At 36.3% G+C, this 19,283-nt stretch overlaps 1 protein-coding gene across 1 annotated transcript in view; it reads left to right on the top strand.

Moving 5' to 3' along the window:
- The first annotated feature begins 826 nt into the window (after positions 1-826).
- Positions 827-19,283, top strand: part of NCOA3 (nuclear receptor coactivator 3) — a 29,156-nt gene continuing 10,699 nt past the window's right edge. The window contains exons 1-13 of the mRNA XM_015819226.2: positions 827-1,346; positions 2,882-3,054; positions 4,181-4,281; positions 7,684-7,858; positions 8,963-9,151; positions 9,284-9,385; positions 10,517-10,654; positions 11,320-11,467; positions 13,314-13,699; positions 13,980-14,836; positions 15,513-15,651; positions 15,975-16,169; positions 16,948-17,184. Of these exons, the coding sequence (XP_015674712.2) occupies positions 1,255-1,346; positions 2,882-3,054; positions 4,181-4,281; positions 7,684-7,858; positions 8,963-9,151; positions 9,284-9,385; positions 10,517-10,654; positions 11,320-11,467; positions 13,314-13,699; positions 13,980-14,836; positions 15,513-15,651; positions 15,975-16,169; positions 16,948-17,184 (2,932 nt within the window). The 5' untranslated portion in view covers positions 827-1,254. The remainder of the gene's footprint in view (positions 1,347-2,881; positions 3,055-4,180; positions 4,282-7,683; positions 7,859-8,962; positions 9,152-9,283; positions 9,386-10,516; positions 10,655-11,319; positions 11,468-13,313; positions 13,700-13,979; positions 14,837-15,512; positions 15,652-15,974; positions 16,170-16,947; positions 17,185-19,283) is intronic.

The raw sequence follows: 19,283 nt of genomic DNA, 5'->3' as shown, positions 1-19,283 counted from the left end.
ATTGTTTCATGTTTAGAGAAATACTATATAAAATTTGACTTTTTAAAAAAGATATTGGGGCAGTTTATTCGGCATAGTAAAATGCTTGTGGATTTTTGATGTATTTATTTGTCTTCATATTTCCTGAGCTTTTTTATCTTGGGGGTTTTTTTTTTGTACTTCCTGTCTCTCCCTGCAGCTTTTAGTGCTATAAAAATATGTGCCTCTTTAGAAATGGAGTTGTGTGAGAAACAAATACTGCCATCTGAATTTCTGCTTCAAGATTTGAGTTTTGTTATAAAACAAGTTATGAGACATAACTTGCTACATAAAAAGCGTAAGCTGGTGCTCTAATACAGCTGATATGTGTTTTTTTGCATGACCAAGATACGTAATTTTGCCTTTTCATTGAAAAGCCTATCCTTTAGTGATTTTCAGTCCTTTTAAATGGCAGTTGTCTAGTTCTTTAATGTTGATCTGCCATCTAGTGGCATGAATGGGACTCACAATTTGTTTTTCTTTTAAAAAAAATCCTGATGGTTGTGTGTATCAATTATTTTTAAACCTAATTTATTAGAACTTTATATAACATTGCAAAGAAAAATATCAGCAAGAAATGCCACCCACATTTATTCACAATAAATCTGAGGAATAGTTTGCCCACAGAAGTTGTCGGTGTTCCATCCCTGGAGGTATTTAGAAAGAGATTCAACAACATTTGTTTTGAATGGTATAGGGTCTTCTCCTTGAGCAGGGGTTTGGACTAGAAGACCTCCAGGATCCTTTCCAACTTGCTGTTATGTATTCTGTATTCTATCTATGTTTGCAACTAAAATATTTGAAATACGAGTGAAATAAATTAGGTGTTCTTTTCCAAATAGCAGAAATCCAGGTGGATTCCATTCAGAAATGGTTGCCTGTTGCTGGACATATTGGTCAGTTTCCCAATGAACTGCTGTGCTTCATTTTACCAATTAGGTTTCAGATTGTCTGTACTATTTAAATGAAAACTGGATCTACACACCTATTTAAGAGTTCAGCAGTCAAAGAAATGTGTACCATAGCACATTGATAATACTGAAGTTTGAAAATCTCACTGACTTCTTTGAGTTTTAAAGTTGAGTTTTAAAACATCAGTGGATGTCATTAAAGTACGTGATCATCAGTCGTTCACAATCATGTCATTCTGGAATGTTTTTCTGAATGGTTTACCTTTTCTTAAGCAAAATTTTAAATGTGATTACTGTATTCCTTGATGGTTTCAGCTGCTGATGCATGATCAGAATGAGTGGATTAGGAGAGAACATCTTGGACAGTATGAACAGTGACTCAAGAAAACGCAAACCATGTGATATCACAGGATCGGGGTAAAGTATTTCCATGTTTTTTAAATATTGTGACTACAGAACATTTACAAAAATGTATGGTAATTTCAGAATTTAAAATTGAGTTATTATTTAGATTAGAGTTTAGTTGATAGCATACTTAAAAGGTTGAAATGAGGTAAACTCATACTATTGCAAGAAATAAATTATTTAGGAGGAAGAAGAGATTATTAAGTATATAAATCAGATCCGTGTTGTTTAATTCAATACAGCCTTTTCAACCTTTTCACCCACTGTACCACTTTTAGGATATGGCAACATCCGAGTACCACCAGTTGCCTAGCAAGGTGTCAAAAACTTGATGACCAAAAAAAAAAAAAAAGTGATAAAGTACAGGTAGTCCTCAACTTACAATAGTTCACTTAGTGACTGTTTGAAGTTACAATGGCACTGAAAAAAGTGCCCCCTAAGCCACAGCCGAGCAAGATACCTGCCTGCCCACCTGGCGGCGCTCTTCCTCCTGTCCGAGGTTTCCATTGTTGTGAGCATTTCTGTTGAGGATTGGCAGCGGGGATGGTGTGGTGTGTGTGTGTTTTTATTCCCCCGGTCTGCTGGGTGGTTCAGCAGGTTTTGGTCACTTCATATGACCCTGGGACACTGTGACCGTCATAAATATGAATCAGTTGCCACGCATCTGAATATAAATCAGAAGACCCTGGAGATAAGGCAACATTCCAGCTGATTGGTGCTTCTTCTGGGCTCAGCAGAAGCACCAGGATCAGCGCCGAGCTCCAGCTGGAGCCTGGCGCTTCCACTGAGCCCTGACAGTCCCGAAGAAGCGCCAATCAGCTGGAAAGCGGCACTGATCCTGGTGCTTCCGCTGAGCCCTGGCAGCCCTGCAGCTCCAACCATCTCGTGCTCAGGCTTGTGCGGTACTGCCACTGGTTCAGCTCATTCCCCTCCCCCGCTACCATTTTTCTATGATGGTCGCGTACCACCTGCCAAGTGCCAATGTACCACAGGTGGTACCCGTACCATTGGTTGAAAAGCCCTGCAATAAAGTAGGACCAGGCAGTCATTTTTCTGTCAAGGACTTGATTCTTCAAGTCCTATATACTAGAGAGTTGAAGCAAACTGAGAGTTGAGAAAAGCCAGTAGCAGTTCTCTCCTCTCCTCTCCTCTCCTCTCCTCTCCTCTCCTCTCCTCTCCCCTCCCCTCCCCTCCCCCATCATTTGCATTCCTGTATTGATTTTTTATTCAACCTTGAAAAACATTGTTGTAAGTTCCTACTCAGAAATAAGTTTTCCTCAAAAACAGTATAACATTCAGCCTCTTGACACCCAGTTGGGAAATATCAGTGTGGCCATAGGGGGGAGGGGTTATTGTCATTTCCAAAGGGTTAGATGTAACTTACTGAGTTGAAGTTATTTAATACATTTATACTTTATGTATACTTTGGCCCGGATAATAAAAAAAACACTTTTAATTTAGCAGTTTGATTAATACATTTTATAAAAGGAAATCGTATGACCAGAAGCCTTAACTTAATAAAACCTCTGTATCTTTTTCTCTTTAAGTCTCGTATGTAGTGGAGAGAAGCGGCGACGTGAGCAGGAAAGTAAATATATTGAAGAATTGGCTGAACTGATATCTGCTAATTTGAGTGACATTGATCATTTCAATGTCAAACCGGATAAATGTGCAATTTTAAAGGAAACAGTTCGACAGATACGTCAGATAAAGGAACAAGGCAAGACTGATTCTTAATCTATATAAAAAAATCCCTTTTATCTAAACGTCATGTTTCAGTAGGCATGAATCTGATTGTAGCTTTAAAACAAGAGACACATTTTGTTTTCTGTTAAACATTTGGCTGCTTAAGCTAACATTAACAACGTGGATACTGCAAATAAAATAATTGAAGGATTGACTAACGTTTTACCAAACGAATCATAAATTTACATTTATTACATTGCGTTAAGAATCAGTAAAATAACAGATTGGCTACAGCCAAGTGATTTTATTTATTTATTTATTTATTTAGTGAATGGCATATCATACATGGACTAGCATGTATGATAGAAGAGCCAAGTCATACTGCCATAGAATCAAGAGCTGGAAGGAACAATTTAAATATTTTCCACAATCATTTTATGGTTGTGAAGGGAGAAAGTAAAGAATATAAAAGACATCATGGAAGAAATACGTAGACTTCAAGCTATCATAACACAATTCTGGTTTGTTTTTTATCATTTAAATACTTCTCCAGCCTTCATTATCAAGGGTGGTATGGTGGCTCAGCAATTAGGATGCTGGGCTTGTTGGCTGGAAAGCCGGCAGCCCAGATTCAAGACCTGAGCACCACAAGAGGAATGAACTCCCAACTTTCCCCCACTCCTGCCAACTTAGCATTTCGAAAGCTTGCAAATGCAAGTAGATAAATAGGCACTACTTTGGTAGGAAGGTAACAAACAGTGCTCCATGACATCATGCTGGCCACATGACCGCGGAAGTGTCTTTAGGCAGTGCTGACTCAATGGCCTTGAAATGGAGATGAGCACCATCCCTTATAATCGATAACGACTAGCAGAATAAAATCCACAGGGACTCCTTTTATCTTTTATTTCATTGTCAAACAATGTCATTGTTAAGCTGCATTTATATTTTCTGTGTCTCCAAGGAAGCTTTTCTCCTTTAGTATGGAATAAAGATTAATATTATATATGTTTCGGTACTGTTTTTTTCAGCAGTTTAAATTCTCATTAAATATTTTTAAGCATGTTAATAATAAATATTAACAGTTAAACCTGTATATATTCAGTGGCATGCTTATATATACAGTATTACCTTTTTCAAGACTTGCTTTTTAATTTCAGGAAAAACAGCATCTACTGATGATGATGTTCAGAAGGCAGATGTATCTTCAACTGGACAGGGTGTTATTGATAAAGATTCACTGGGACCACTCCTCCTACAGGCAAGTATATAGGCTAGTTAGTGTTAATATTGTTAGAATAGTTTAATTCTGGAGTCGTTAGCACAGCAGAAAGCTCTATGTTTTTACTATATTTGTAGTTATTAAATAGCTATGTTCAGAAGATTCTATCAGCTCTCAATATTTTTACAGTTCAAAAACTGTGAAAATTCAGATTCTTTCTCCATTCCCAGAAAATGAGTACAGGTAGTCCTCAAGGTACAAACCTAATGGAGCCTGGCCATTAGGCTCATAAGTCAAAAAGCTCGTCAAATGGATCAGACTCAATTTTATAATTTTTTTTATATCAAATGCATTAATTAAATCTTTGTTAAATGAACAAAGATCTGACTTACTATTTCCTCCCATAGCTGCCATGTTAACTGAACTGGGAGGGTTTCCCGCCAGCCACCCATCAGCTGTTTCCTGTGCTGGGTTCAGGAACTAAATTGCCTCCAAGCAGGGCTTGCAGCCATTAAAGTTATTTTTTTTTTAAAAAAAACAACCACTCAAGCGTCTTCACTGCCTGTCGGGGGGGGGGAGGGAATGGAGCCATTGCTTTAAAAAAAAAAAACTTGCCAGCTTAAGAGTCTCCAGCCACACTCAGAGGGAGATGGGGGAGGGATTTGCAGAACTCCCTGCTTGCAATAGTAACAGAGATGGAATGGACCTTGAGGTCATTTAGTCTAACCCACTGCTCTCAGAGGAGAGAACAATATTTCTGATAAATGCCTATCCACTCTTTTCTTAAAAGCTTCCAGTGATGGGGCACCCACAACTTCTGGAGGCAGTTTAAATTTAAAACCTACAAACTACAGTAATATATGCTAATCTCCAAAATAAAAGCTGAATAGTTTGCAAGCACAATAGTTTGCAAAGTACAGTACTTAAAAATCAGAGCAGTTCCCAAAGTGCTTGCAAACTGTTTGCAAGCACTGTAGAGTAACAAAAAAAATATTTTAAAATACTTACAGTAGCACTCCAGCCCAGGTAGCAGCAGATTGCAGCAAAAGCAAAAACAAACTGGCCCTTGATTGGTTCTTGATTGGCCATGTGACCAGGGACCAACCCCCCCAAAAAAACCTTCCAGCTTCTCATAGGCCCGAACGGCCCAGGCAAGTCACAGACTTAAAAATGGCAGCTGTTGCAGCAGAGCCTTAATCCAAGTCACATGGCTACAGAGGCCTCTTTTTGATCACAATTTTGAATTTCTAACGTAAGTACCCTTTCTGAATTAATTCGTTTTTCTGAAAACTCGCTAAATAAACGTTCATACCTGGGGGAATTACCTGTAATGTACCCTTTTTCTAGTGAGATGTCTACATGATATGTTGGACTATAATACATGTAATTCTGAGTTAGTATATTTTTGGTCCACTTTTTTGGAATGTATTGGAGGACATCAGGTTTGGAAATGAGGCATCGAGTGGGGCATTGCTTCTAATAATAATTTGCTTAATAACCGGCCATTAGCACCCTAATCAACAACTAAAAAGCCACAGACAACCAGGCACCACATAAATATTATGCATAGTATAGTCCAGGGGTAGGCAACTGGCTGGCTCAGGAATTCTGGGAGTTGAAGTCCACGAGTCATAAAAGAGCCAAGGTTGCCTACCCCTGGTATAGTCCAAAGCACATACTCTGTTGGGAGAGAGGTTCCCTGAGGATGGGCTCCAGAACAAGTCCGAAAGCTCAGAAGACTAAACCTCTGGTCCCAATGACCAATCCAGATTGGATTCTGCAAGACATATTAAGGCAAATAAATATTTAATTTTTTTATTTATTTTTTGCATTTTGGAGCTGCCCATCTCCCTTTATTTCATTTAAATGAAAAGTATATGTTGAGAAAAAGAATAGAAATAGTTAAAATTAATTTATCACAAAACAATTTATTATATAGATGGTTCTGAACTTAACTGGTCACTTAGCAACCGTACAAATTAACAACAGACCTCCCCTAGACTACTTATGACCTGGATTCAAAGTTCTGACAGCCCCTGTGGTTTCACATGACCAAGATTTATTACTTTTTTTTTCCTGAAAACCAATTTCCAATTTCTGGTAAAAAAAAAAAACCCCACCTGTAGCAGACAACAGATTTGCTTAATGACCAAGGCATTCACTTAACTGTCGTAATTCACTGTGCAATTCTGGGTTCAATGACATTCGTAAGTCGCAGATGACCCGTACGTCTTCATTCTTTTTTTTGTTTTTATAGACATTGTTCCTTTCATCACATCCATATACTGCCTTATATATAGCCCTTTTTCCTTTAAACTTTTCATCATCTTCTTTATGAAGACCTCATCAACTCCATCCATCCATGACTTCCTGAATCATCCCATACATCTCAAAGCATTTGCTGTTCCTTTATGTATGTTGATCCTCATTCATTCTCTATATATGAGCCAGTCTCCTGTATGACATTCATTCAGAATGCTATACAATTTTTCCTCAAATCTCATCTCGTTTCCCATTGTCACTATTCACTGGAGTGTAACATGCAATCTTTATCAATCTATGGATTCTAGCTCTCATACGCATCCATGATAACTTATTGATACTTCACGATGTACCTTTTCATTCTTTTATTCATAATTAAACCTATGCATTCACTTCCCTATAGATACTCACACCACAGGATCAGACCATTCCACTCAGTTACATTCTTTCCTTTTTTTCTTAGTTTCACAGATATAAAACATATCTAGCTTTTCTTTAATGCATCAATTCCCTGCCCTTTTAGGTTTATTTCTTTTACATTGCATAGTACAGCCTTCTGTATGGCATGGACTGGCCCAGAGATACTGGCCCAGAGATACCTCTACTGCCCATTATCCCTTTGATTAATCAAGGCTTTCACGTAATGCTTTCAAAATACATTACAAAGAGAAAGAAGATATACAGTAGACTAATCATTTTCATGCCAGAGTGCAGCATTCCTGATAAAAATAAGGACAATACTGATCTATTTTGGCACATTTTGGCCACCATGATGCAAGGATAACGAAAGTCCAGTTTTATTCCAAGGATGTTGCTGCTAATCTATCCAAGCTAGAATCTAGAGACTATGTTGTAAGCCAATATAATTTTGCCCACAACCTATCAACTAGGAGGCATATGCTGTGTATAGACATAATTAATGCAAGTATAGGATTATAAATGAATACAATAGATGTTGTGTTGCTAAGTATAGGATTATAAAATACTGATAGCAGAGAATATTTGTAGATTGTGGGGTTCTTTGTGTTCTCTGAGCTTAGTTATTTTCTTGCTGATGTTTCATTACCAAACTAGGTAGCATCTTCAGCAACACTGATGTTTATTTCAGTACATAATAACTGTTAATATATATGTGTATTTAAATGTCTCAATACTAGCTTTCCATAACTTTATTTCTAGGCATTAGATGGCTTCTTATTCGTAGTAAATAGGGATGGAAACATTGTATTTGTATCTGAAAATGTCACTCAGTATTTGCAATATAAACAAGAGGACCTGGTTAATACTAGTGTTTACAGTATCTTACATGAGGAAGATCGGAAAGATTTTCTTAAAAATTTACCTAAATCTGCAGGTAAGAAAGCTTTTCATAATCGCTTGGTATGTAAAATGTGCAAAATTGACCTTTTCTTAAAAAAAGAAAAATTATGTTTAACTTTAAACTATAGCATTAACTTTAAAGTACATCTTCAAATTTTCATTCACATTGTACCTTAATATCAACATTTTCCAGCAAAAATCAGTATTTAGCCAAATTATGCTTGGGTCTTTGTAATTTCTTGACAAAGATGGCTTATGTAATTTAAATGGTTATCCCACATATATGCATTTTCTCAGCCCACCTCACAGGGTTGTTGTGAAGTTAAATTTTGGGGATTCCTTCATGTAAAATGCCTTGATTTTTTATAGAAAAAAACAAAGTATATATGCAGTGAGTAAACACACACTATTCTCTGTTAATAGAAATTGAAGTATTGCTGTTCAGTTTATTTAAAATATACTATTGTGTGGATTCTGTTAAAATACTAACTTTCATTTTTACCAAACTTTGGTAAACATAATATCAAACAAAATTCGTTAACTTTTTGTAATAGATGTCTATTACCCCATCATAATGTTTTAAGTAAATTTGATGTTTATTATGATGTTAATCATAACAAAATATTAAGTATGAAAAGATGCAGATTCAGTTGTGGCCAATATTATTAGTTCTATTAGAGTTAGGTTTTCTCTCAACCCAACTCACCACATAGGATTATTGTTGTGGGGAAATAGGATGAGGAAAGTGTGTTGGATATGTTCTCAGCCTTGAGTTACTTGTAAAAATAATAAAACTGGGATATAAATAAATAAATAAGTTCATGTTGCAAACACTGATGGTTAATATTAGAAGAGTCCTCTACCTTCTTCCACCCTTTAATAGATAAATCTTTAATAGATTTAATAGATTTATAACAGATTTTGGTTTTTGCCTGCCTGATATATGATATTTCATACATTAAATTAGGTTTTTTCCTTTTGTGGATAATTCTTAACAGTACATAACTGTTACATACAATAGGATGCTCTAACCCTAACGCTCCTCAGTTCTAAATAGCCAATGCAGCTGGATAAATACAGAATTAAAGTCATCATTCTTTATCTACCAATTTAATGAGAAATTCTATTTTTTTTTAAGTGAATGGAGTTTCTTGGACCAACGAAGCACCGAGACAGAAAAGTCATACATTTAATTGTCGCATGATGGTGAAACCATTAAAGGAACTTCTAGAAGATATAGGGAGCGGTCAGGAATCACATCAAAGATTTGAAACCATGCAGTGTTTTGCGTTATCACAACCAAGAGCTATGCTAGAAGAAGGGGAAGGTAATGGCAAATCATCCATTTATTTAAATGTATTCTATTCATTTATATTGCAGCATATCTTACACATTGAATGGCTAAATGCTACCAATTTTACATAATTTTAAGTATGTCATAAAATATTTTGTATTGCAGATTTGCAGTCCTGTATGATATGTGTCGCGCGTCGTATCTCTACAATAGAGAGAGTATTTTCCCCAAACACAGAGAGCTTTGTTACTAGGCATGATCTTTCAGGTGAGAATTCTACTTGAAAAACCCATCAATATTCCTATGCAAACTATAGGAATAACATGGTTTACGTTACTAATTGCCCTCAAGCATTTATTTATGAATTCATTCAGTTTATATGGTTGTCCATCTGACATACACCAGTTTGGTGTCACACAAATTTAAAATAAATAAGTGCAATTGCTAAAATAAGATAAAATAAAAATAAAGTGAGAGCTATCTTGGTGTAGTGGTTTGGCCATCAAGTTAGAAAACAAGAAAATGTGTGCATTTTAATCCTATCTTAGGCACAAAGCTAGTTGGGTGGCATTGGGCCAGTCACTCTCCATAAGCCTAGGAAAGAGGCAATGGTAAATCTCTTCTGAAATCTTGCCAAAAAAACTAAAGCAACAATGAGGGTGGGGGCCAGCCTAATCTTACAAAACATCAGAGGACAGGCACTTTTTCAAGGCCCTGCTAAGCACACACCTCTCGGCCAACAGTACCCAGAATGCACCTCCTGTTGGATTACATTGAGACAACGATGAGATGATGAGACGGTCATATAAGTAATCTGGCCCAAATCATATGTCTTTAAAGGTGACTACCAGCATCCTGAATTGCACCCAGAAGCAAACTGGTAACCAATGCATATCACAGAGCAATGATTTTATATGTGCCAACTAACTGGCACCATTAACTGCTCACACTGCTGCATTTTGCACAAGGTTGGAGACTATAAGGCAATTAATATTTTAGAAAATTTTTCTTGTAGTGCTTCCAGTTTGTAGCATTTGCCTATTGTTTTCTGGCTGAACTGAAATTGTTTCAAACCCTTGAACGAATTGTCTGTCTGGTTATATGAACTAGTTCACCTAAGGCCTATTCAGAGATGACTCTGTTCTATATTGCTCCTAAATTATGGAATATCTTTTCTCCAGAACTGCAACTTCCCTCCATTCTTTTTGATTCAAGTATGAATAATTTTTATTTGGTTGATATTCTCAACTTGTTGCCAGTATTTTATTCAATTAAGGTTCTATGCTTTTGTTTTTAATAACATTGCAATGCATATTTCTATAAATTCTAACACAACATTCAGCTAATTAAGTAATTAGCTGAATGTAATTTCCAATAGTTTCTTTTTCTATTTGGCAGGTAAACTTGTTAACATAGATACAAATTCTTTAAGGTCTATGAGACCGGGATTTGAAGATATAATCCGCCGTTGCATTCAGAGATTTTTATGCCAAAATGAAGGTCAACCCTGGTCAAACAAGCGGCACTATCAGGAAGGTAAAATCTGGAAGTTCAAAGCTGTTGAGGGGTTAATTTTAAAAACAAAGGGGGGATATTTATTTTTAGGGCCAATTTGAAACAAATACAGTGAATTGTTGTCTTGGAAGTTCTAATTGGATCATGTATTTTCATAAAAAAAATAGGTATCAACTGATGTCTAATTATGTCAAGTATGATAGAGAAATAAGCCTTTCTTCCATAGTTAAGAGGATGACAAGCTTAAGACACCCTTTTAGATCTTGCTTGCTATCTTGCTGCCACTGAATTTCCCCATTGGTGTGTAGTGATGCTTTGTGTTCATAAAGTTGCTGGGAGGTGGCATATGCAAATAGTTCCTGCTTGCTTTAATAAAACCCTGACCCTTCCAATTGAGAGTCTATATTTATGCAGGTAATGATTATTACAATGAAACCTGGGCAAAATAGGATTAGCTCTGTTACTTTTTGACATTTCCTCCCCCCCCAATGTACAAATTCACACACACAAGCTATATAGATTTGTTGTTGTTGTTGTCTTTCATGTGTATGCATTTTAAGCAAAACTTTGTAGACACCAAACTTGATCCTTTAAAATATCTATCTTACTTTGCAAGCCACAATTTCTGTAACATGAAATACGAACAGGAAGGTGCTCTTTTAATAAAAATCTGTTTTTCTTAACAGCTTACATGCAAGGCATTGCTGAAACTCCACTCTACCGGTTCTCTTTAGCTGATGGAACAATAGTGACAGCACAAACAAAAAGTAAATTATTCCGAAATCCGGTTACCAATGACCGACATGGGTTTATCTCTACCCACTTTCTTCAACGGTAAAATTGCAAATTATATTTTAGGATTTCCAAAGTATAAACTTTCGTTAAATGCTTATTTGAGCAAAAGTTGAGATATTAACATTGCTATGTGACATGTTTGTATAGCCCAGGCATAGGCAACCTTGGCTCTTTTATGACTCGTGGACTCCAACTTCCAGAATTGCTGGAAGTTGGCTCAGGAATTCTGGGAGTTGAAGTCCACGAGTCATAAACGAGCCAAGGTTGCCTACCCCTGGTATAGCCTAATAACTATTTCAGATTCAGATAATGGTTTTCATGGAGTAAGACTGGTTTTCTGTTTTGTAAGTTAGGACAGGAAAACAAGATGATCAAATAAGTCATGCTAGAGAATTCACTGTTTCTTTTTAACATATTGTCTGAATGACAAAAAAATGAGATGGTATCTTATTTCAGAGTACAGCTCATGATTACTCATTATGCAGGTGATTTTTATTGAAAGTTTCTATCCCTGCGTTATACCTTTGGCTGTAACCTAGTAGCTAGTTCACCAAATGGATAGGTAAACAACTGAGCTTGTTCATATCTTGTGATTAAAAAAATTAGCAGCTGAATTTATGGAAAGTAGATTCACTCCATGGCGAAATAAGTAATAATACCTTCCAAAGGAATTATTTTTTGTTATGGTTTTGCTTAAAGATAATAAAATGGTAGTCCTACGTATTATTTCAGTGGGCATAAATGTTGGAGCTTCTGCAGTATCTGAGGCTCAGTTGAGCTAATCTCAAGAGGACAGGAATGAAGAAGAAAAGGTGTTTATTTTCTTCCTTAACCATTTTTTGAAAACAGGACTTCCTGAAATTACTGGCTTGGATAATATGTCATTTGTGGTATAGAATATAATCAGGGTTTGGTTTTAGTGGAACTAATTGAAGTGACACAGTGTAGTTTAGAATTTGTGTGGGGAAAAAGGGTGATGAAGACTCTTCCTTAATAGTTCCCAGATGGTGCAAGTAGTTGCTTTACTTTGGCAATATTTCTATCTATGGATGAGGAACAATAGGAGGAAACTGCTTAGAAGGCTTTCTAATCATTTCTTAGTTTTTGGAGCCTGAAAGACACCACCAAAGCATTTAAATAGGTTACAGATAGTTCTTGGATAACAATAGCAATTGGGACCAGAATTTCCATCACTAAGCGATGCAGTCATAAAGCAGGAGATCATATTCCTGCATTGCTTAGTGAGGGTGATCCTGGTCGTCCTGGTTGTTGTGATCTGAGGACTACATGGTTCATGAGATGAAACCTCACATGACTGTGACATGGGAAGAGGTTAGAATCCAGGCAAGCAGACAGGCAGATAAGACTAACAGGAGGGCGGCAGATCTTTTTCCATTTAAAAAATTAATCATATTAATGATTTATTAGTTGCAATTAGTCTTTTATTGAATTAATACCAGTGTATTTGTCCTTTCCTGTTATGCTTCCTTAACAATTTTTTAAATTAAACAGATTGAACAATAAATAATGCTGAAAAGCAATCCATTATCTTCTGCACCAAGTAGTAACTACTAACCAGAACAACCTTTCCCCTGCAGGCAGGATCGTTCTGATCACATCAGACCCCACTCCACCCAAATATTGTAATGATTATCAATATGTAATCATTTTTCATTTTTAAAAAGGACAGGAAAAGAAGCTGGTGATTTTGGAGGAGTTATGCCATATTTTTCCAAACCTTTTTTCTTTCATTTTTTCTTTTATTAATGTTGAGATATTGAATTATATTGTTCGTATGTATATTTTTCTTCTGTGTGTAATGTAACACAATTAAAAAGTGGATTTGGAGTCTGATTTTATTGTATCCCTTTGTTCAACTTTTCAGAGAACAAAATGTTTATCGACCAAATCCTAATACCGTGGGACAGAACATAAGACCTTCTACAGCTATGAGCACCAATTCATGTGGAGGTGTTATGAATATGATACCTGGGCAAAATGTACCTCTTCAAAACAGAAACTATGGCATGGGAGATCCTAACATGATGGGGCAGATGAGTGGTGCTAGGTATGGGGGTCCAGGAAATATGGGACCAATGAACTCTGGGCAAGGAATGCAGTCTTTTCCGTATCAACATAATTATGGATTAAATATCAGCAGTCCACCACATGGCAGCCCAGGGTTGAATGCCAGTCAACCAAATATAATGATATCGCCTAGGAATCGTGGGAGTCCAAAAGTGAATTCACACCAGTTTTCTCCTGTACCAGGTAAAGGTGGCTTTCTAAGTAATATTCCATTTCAATATAAGATATCCATTTATCTACAGAATATTGCTTTTTTATTTTTATTTATAACTCGGTCTTTAAAAATATTTCCTGTAATGTATTGAAACATAAACCTAGACTCAGTTTACTCAAATTAATTATATCATTATTCTCTTGTGAGAAACCTTGCATGGAAAACAGTTCTGCATTGTTTTCCTTTTTTCCTGAGACATTTCAAATATTTATGAACTATTTTTAATTAAACTATGAACTATTTTTATAGGTGTACACTCTCCAATGGGACCGGTCAGCAATTCAAGCGGCAACAACTTTTCAAGCAGCTCACTTAGTGCTCTTCAGGCCATTAGCGAGGGAGTTGGAACAACTCTCCTCTCCACACTTTCGTCACCAGGTCCTAAACTGGACAGTTCTCCAAATATGAATGTTCCTGCACAAAGCAAAATGGGAAGTCAGGATTCAAAAAGCCCTCCTGGCATATTTTGTGAGCAGAATCAAGTGGAGAGCTCTATGTGCCAGTCAAACACCAGGGACTCAAATAGTAATAAAGATAGCAAAGAGGAGAGCCTTGAAGGTGCTGATCAGAGGGGACCAGCTGAAAGCAAAGGACATAAAAAGCTTCTTCAATTGCTAACCTGTTCCTCAGAGGAGAGAGGACATCCAACACTTTCAAATTCACCCTTGGATTCCAGCTGCAAAGAATCTTCTAACAATGCTACAAGTCCTTCATCTGGTGTTTCATCTTCTACGTCTGGAGGAGTTTCTTCATCAAATATGCAAGAGAAGCACAAGATTTTACATAAGTTGCTACGAAATGGTAATTCTCCAGCCGAAGTAGCAAAAATCACAGCTGAAGCTACTGGTAAAGATCCATTTCATGACACTAACACAGTTTCCTGTGGAGAAGTAGTGAAACAGGAACAAATGAGTCCTAAAAAGAAAGAGAATCATGCTCTGCTTAGATACTTGCTTGATAAGGATGATGGAAAAGAGCCGCTTTTAAAAGACGTTAAACCTAAAATTGAAACTGTGGATACCAAGATGGGACAGTGTTGTAGTTCAGCCATACCTACATCAAGTAATGAAAAGGAGATGAAAATAAAAACAGAACCCACAGAAGAGGTAGAGTATGAGTATTCAAGTGTTGAGCAGAATTTCTGTTAAAAAATTCTTTACTCTTAGTTTCATTCCACAAGCTTATTTGATAAGCAGTGTCTTGTTAAAATTTTGACAGTCCATGGACAAGTAAAACTCCAGAGGGAGTTGTCTTACATTGTTCAGCTTTAGTTCTTAACTCAGTTATATAATAGCAATTTTCTTTGTTTTTAGATTTTACATGGCTAGTTCCAGGTGAGACCAATTCTGAAGAGGTATTCCTTTCTGTAGGAGTTATTCTGGAATACCTCTTTTAAGTTAGATGCCTTCCATCTATAAGATTTAAAGAACTTAGTGGTTAATATTTTAAAAGTTTGAATATTTTAATAAATATTTTAAAATGATTCCATTAGGTTAAATAAATGAAATGATGAACTAAGCAATTACTGTTTCTTTTTTTTCTGAGTTACCCTTTAAATGGGTTATGTGTATGAGCTTATAGAATAGTTGTTTTTATTCTTCCTAGACAAAAACGTACGTTTGTTTTATTTTGTAACGTACGTTTATTTTATTTTGTCCATTTGTTTTTGTTGTTTTAAAGTTAATACTAAGTCTTGGAGGCATATGTTTTGAGTCTATACTAGCTTATAAAATCTGTTCTAGAAATTTTAAAACATAAATTATTTAAAATGTTGTTTTGCAGATAAATGGCAATTTGGTGGATAATTTAGATGCAATTTTGGGTGATCTAAATAGTTCAGATTTTTGCCATAATCCTGTACCTACAAATGGAATTAGTATGGGGAATAAGCTACCTCTATGTCAAGGAAATACACTAATAGGTAAGGAATTATTTGCACTCTGATTTTATTACACAAAATAGTTTATGTTTATACAGTAAATCAGTGAAATCAATACAGTAGTTCATTTTTAATGTTAAGTTTTTACCTTTTTTGTATATTATATTGTATTTTCTTGACCTTTATAGAGTTGAAAGTGTACAGAGGAAAAATATTGTATTAATTTAATTTCACACTGGAATATAAGATCTTCTTGAGTATTTCACTATATTTCTTTAATACTTTATTTAATAATAATTGAATACACATACAGACAATATTTTTACAGATGATGCATTTACAATTCTATTTTAATTTTTCAATAGGTGTCAGAAGTCCCCTGTCTAGGCAGACCATCCGCCCACCTTTCAACAGAGCCATATCTTTAGATAATCCTATATCGGTGGATTCTGTCTCATCAATGAGAAATGCCAGTTCATATTCTATGTTACAGAAGCAAAACATGATGGCTGAGAGACCAAGAATGATTGAAAGTCAAGAAAATTTTGGAGCCAATATGGGTTTGTTTGTAATTCTCATCTTTACCTTAATCAGGATTCCAAAATTTTAATAATCTCTATCTGTATGATCAAAAGATGATTTGCAGTCCTTCAACAAACAAGTATTGTAAACAGTAGGTTGGTTTGGTTTGCAAATTTTGAAATTTGAAACCACAAATGATTGACATGACTGTTCTGTACTTTAGAGCAGGGGTGTTAAACTGCTGGCCCGCGGGCCGGTTTCATCATACCGGAGCCGCGCCCATCCCATTGCCGGCAATGGCAAAAAAGCTCCGATACGTCGCGCGACGTCATGTGACGTCGTGAGTTTGACATGCCTGCTTTAGAGCCTAAAATATTTGATGCATAAATGCAGAGTGGATAAAAAAGTGAACAGAAAATCAGTTCTCAACGATGGATTCCATATAAGTTTGAAGTTCACATGTTACATCCCCACTTTAAAAAGTTTAGCTCTTCTGGTGGAAATTGCTGCATACCTCAAAAAATGCTCTTATACAAGGGTTTCTTGACTTTAATATGTTATGAGTACAGTTGGAATCCAAAGGCAGAAAAGCCCTTGTGTAGTCTTTTCCAAATCGGCAAGTTTTCAGTAAATTGTAGTTCCCACATATACTAGGATGGGGGGAAATACCTTAATATGTACAATACTTTCAGTTCTGGCCTAGAATTATAATCTGAATATGAGGAGGAGCAGAAATGCCTACTTTAACAAAGTGAATTGTATTCCGTATTTTTTAGTAATGATAGTAAAATGCTTTAAATATGTCAATTCTTCCAGGGATATGTAACAGAAACATCTCAGTGAATCAACATTCAGCAAGTGATTGGAGTCTACAAAATTCAAAACTGAGCAGGATGGAGCCTACAGCTTCTGGTTCAATGGCAAGGGCTGGGTCAGACTGCAGTTCTTCTCTTGCCCGGTCTTCCATGGGAGGATCCATGCCTGGCTTGCCCATGAGGTCAAATAGTATGCCTGGCACCAGATCAATGCTCCAACAGGAAATGATCCATATGAGTGAGTTATTACAATTATTATTTACTGAACCCTTAGTATTTCAGATCTTGGGCACAACCTTAAACCCCACTTTCTTTCTCTCTCTTCCATATTTTCCCCAGCTATTCATTGGCACTTGCATATTTTTATACTTTACTCTGGACATTATTACTCATTTCTGTTTGGATCAAACTTTGAGACTTGTTATGATTCATATCTAAATCAATTTGTTCATGAAACATGCTGCCATAATAATCAATCTTGTACTGTCCATGTTCAAAGGAATATAACTTCAATTATTTATTAATAACTACACTGTGTGTACAACTATTAGGCAAGTTGTATTTTGGAGGATTAATTTTCTTATTGAACAACTGCAATGCTCTCGGACAATCCAAAATGTTAATAAACCTCAAACCTGAATATTTAAGAAAGTAAGAGTGAGGTTTTGGCTTTCTTAGGAGATTATCTATGTGTGCAGAATTATTGGGCAACTATTAGTGTGCAGAATTATTATGCAACTAAATGAAAAATTAAAATTTGCCCATCTCATTCATTTATTTGCATCTGTTAAAGTGAGAATAATAAACAAACAATTCAAAATATACAAATAAACATTTCTAACATTTTTTTAAAAAAAATCAGTGACCATTATAGCCACCTTTCTTTTCAGTAACAGCCATAAGCCTTCCATTCATGGAGTCTCTCAGTTTCTTGATCTTTTGACGATCAATGTTTTGTGCAGCAGCAACCACAGCCTCCCAGACACTGTTCAGAGAGGTATACTGCCTTCCTTCACCATAAATCTTCTGTTTAAGAAAGGCCCACAAGTTCCCAATAGGGTTTAGGTCAGGGTAGAAAGGGGGTCATGTCATTATTTTTTATCTTTAAGGCCTTTACTGGCTAGCCATGCAGTGGAGTACTTCGATGCATGCGATGGAGCATTGTCCTGCATAAGAATCATGGTCTTCTTAAAAAATGGAGATGTTTTCCTGGTTGAAGAAAGTGTCTTCTAAAAACTGGTAGTAAATTTGGGAGTTGATTTTGAGTCCATCTTCAACCCCAAAAGGTCCAACTAGCTCATCTTTAATAATACCAGCCCATACCAGTACCCCACCTCCACCTTGCTAGAGTCTGAGTCGAAATGGAGCTCTATGTCCGTTACTGATCCAGCCATGGGCCCATCTGTCTGATCTGTCAAGATTCACTCTCATCTCATCAGTCCATAAAACCTTTAAAAAAATCTGTCTTCAGATATTTCTTGGCCCAGTCTTGCCATTTCAACTTATGTGTCTTGTTCAGTGATGGTCGAGTTTACTTCGGCCATCTCCCTGAGCACTGAACACCTTGTACTTCTGGGGACTCCAGTAGGTTGCAATTCTGGAATATAACAGCACTGAAGGATAATGTGTTCCTGGTAGCTTGATGTTTGATTCTTCTCAAATCTTTGGCAGTTAACGTGCGTCTTTTTTTCTCAACACGTTTCTTGTGACCCTGTTGACTATTTGCAACAAAACATTTGATGGTTCTGTGATCACACCCCAATATCTTAGCAATTTCAAGAGTGCTGTATTCCTCTGAAAGACTTTTTATAATGTTTGACTTTTCAGCTCAGTTAAATCTCTTTTTTGGCCCATTTTGCCTGAGGAAAAGAAGCTGCCTAATAATTATGCACACTTTGATATAGGGTGTTGATCTTCTTGTATAATGATCTTCCCTCATTATACAAATACACGTCACCTGATATCCACTAAGCATTCAAGTTTATACAGCTTGGAGGTGGAAAATATGAGATGGTCAAAATACCACTTGCCTAATAATTGTGCACAGTGTATAGTGCTATTTTTTTTAATATGGTTACACTAGCTGTACCCGGCCACATGTTGCTGTGGCTCAGTCTGGTTAAATGGAAAAGAAACAAAAAAGAGAAAGCGCACGTTTGTAATATGTTTAATTTCACAATGCTTGTGGGTATACAATATTTTTTGTTGTTCCATTGTCTGTGCAGATATAGAGATTGTCTGGTTTGCCGACTCTAGAACACGCAACATATAATTGTCCATGTGAGAAGCAATCCGTGTCTAGATCTAAACCGCACAATTCTAAAGATTGGCCCTTTT

The sequence above is a fragment of the Protobothrops mucrosquamatus genome, unplaced genomic scaffold (assembly GCF_001527695.2).
Source record: "Protobothrops mucrosquamatus isolate PMUCROS unplaced genomic scaffold, P.Mucros_1.0 scaffold875, whole genome shotgun sequence".
NCBI lineage: Eukaryota > Metazoa > Chordata > Lepidosauria > Squamata > Viperidae > Protobothrops > Protobothrops mucrosquamatus.
Note: the sequence above shows the minus strand (reverse complement) of the source record. Positions and strands in the feature narration are given on the sequence as shown.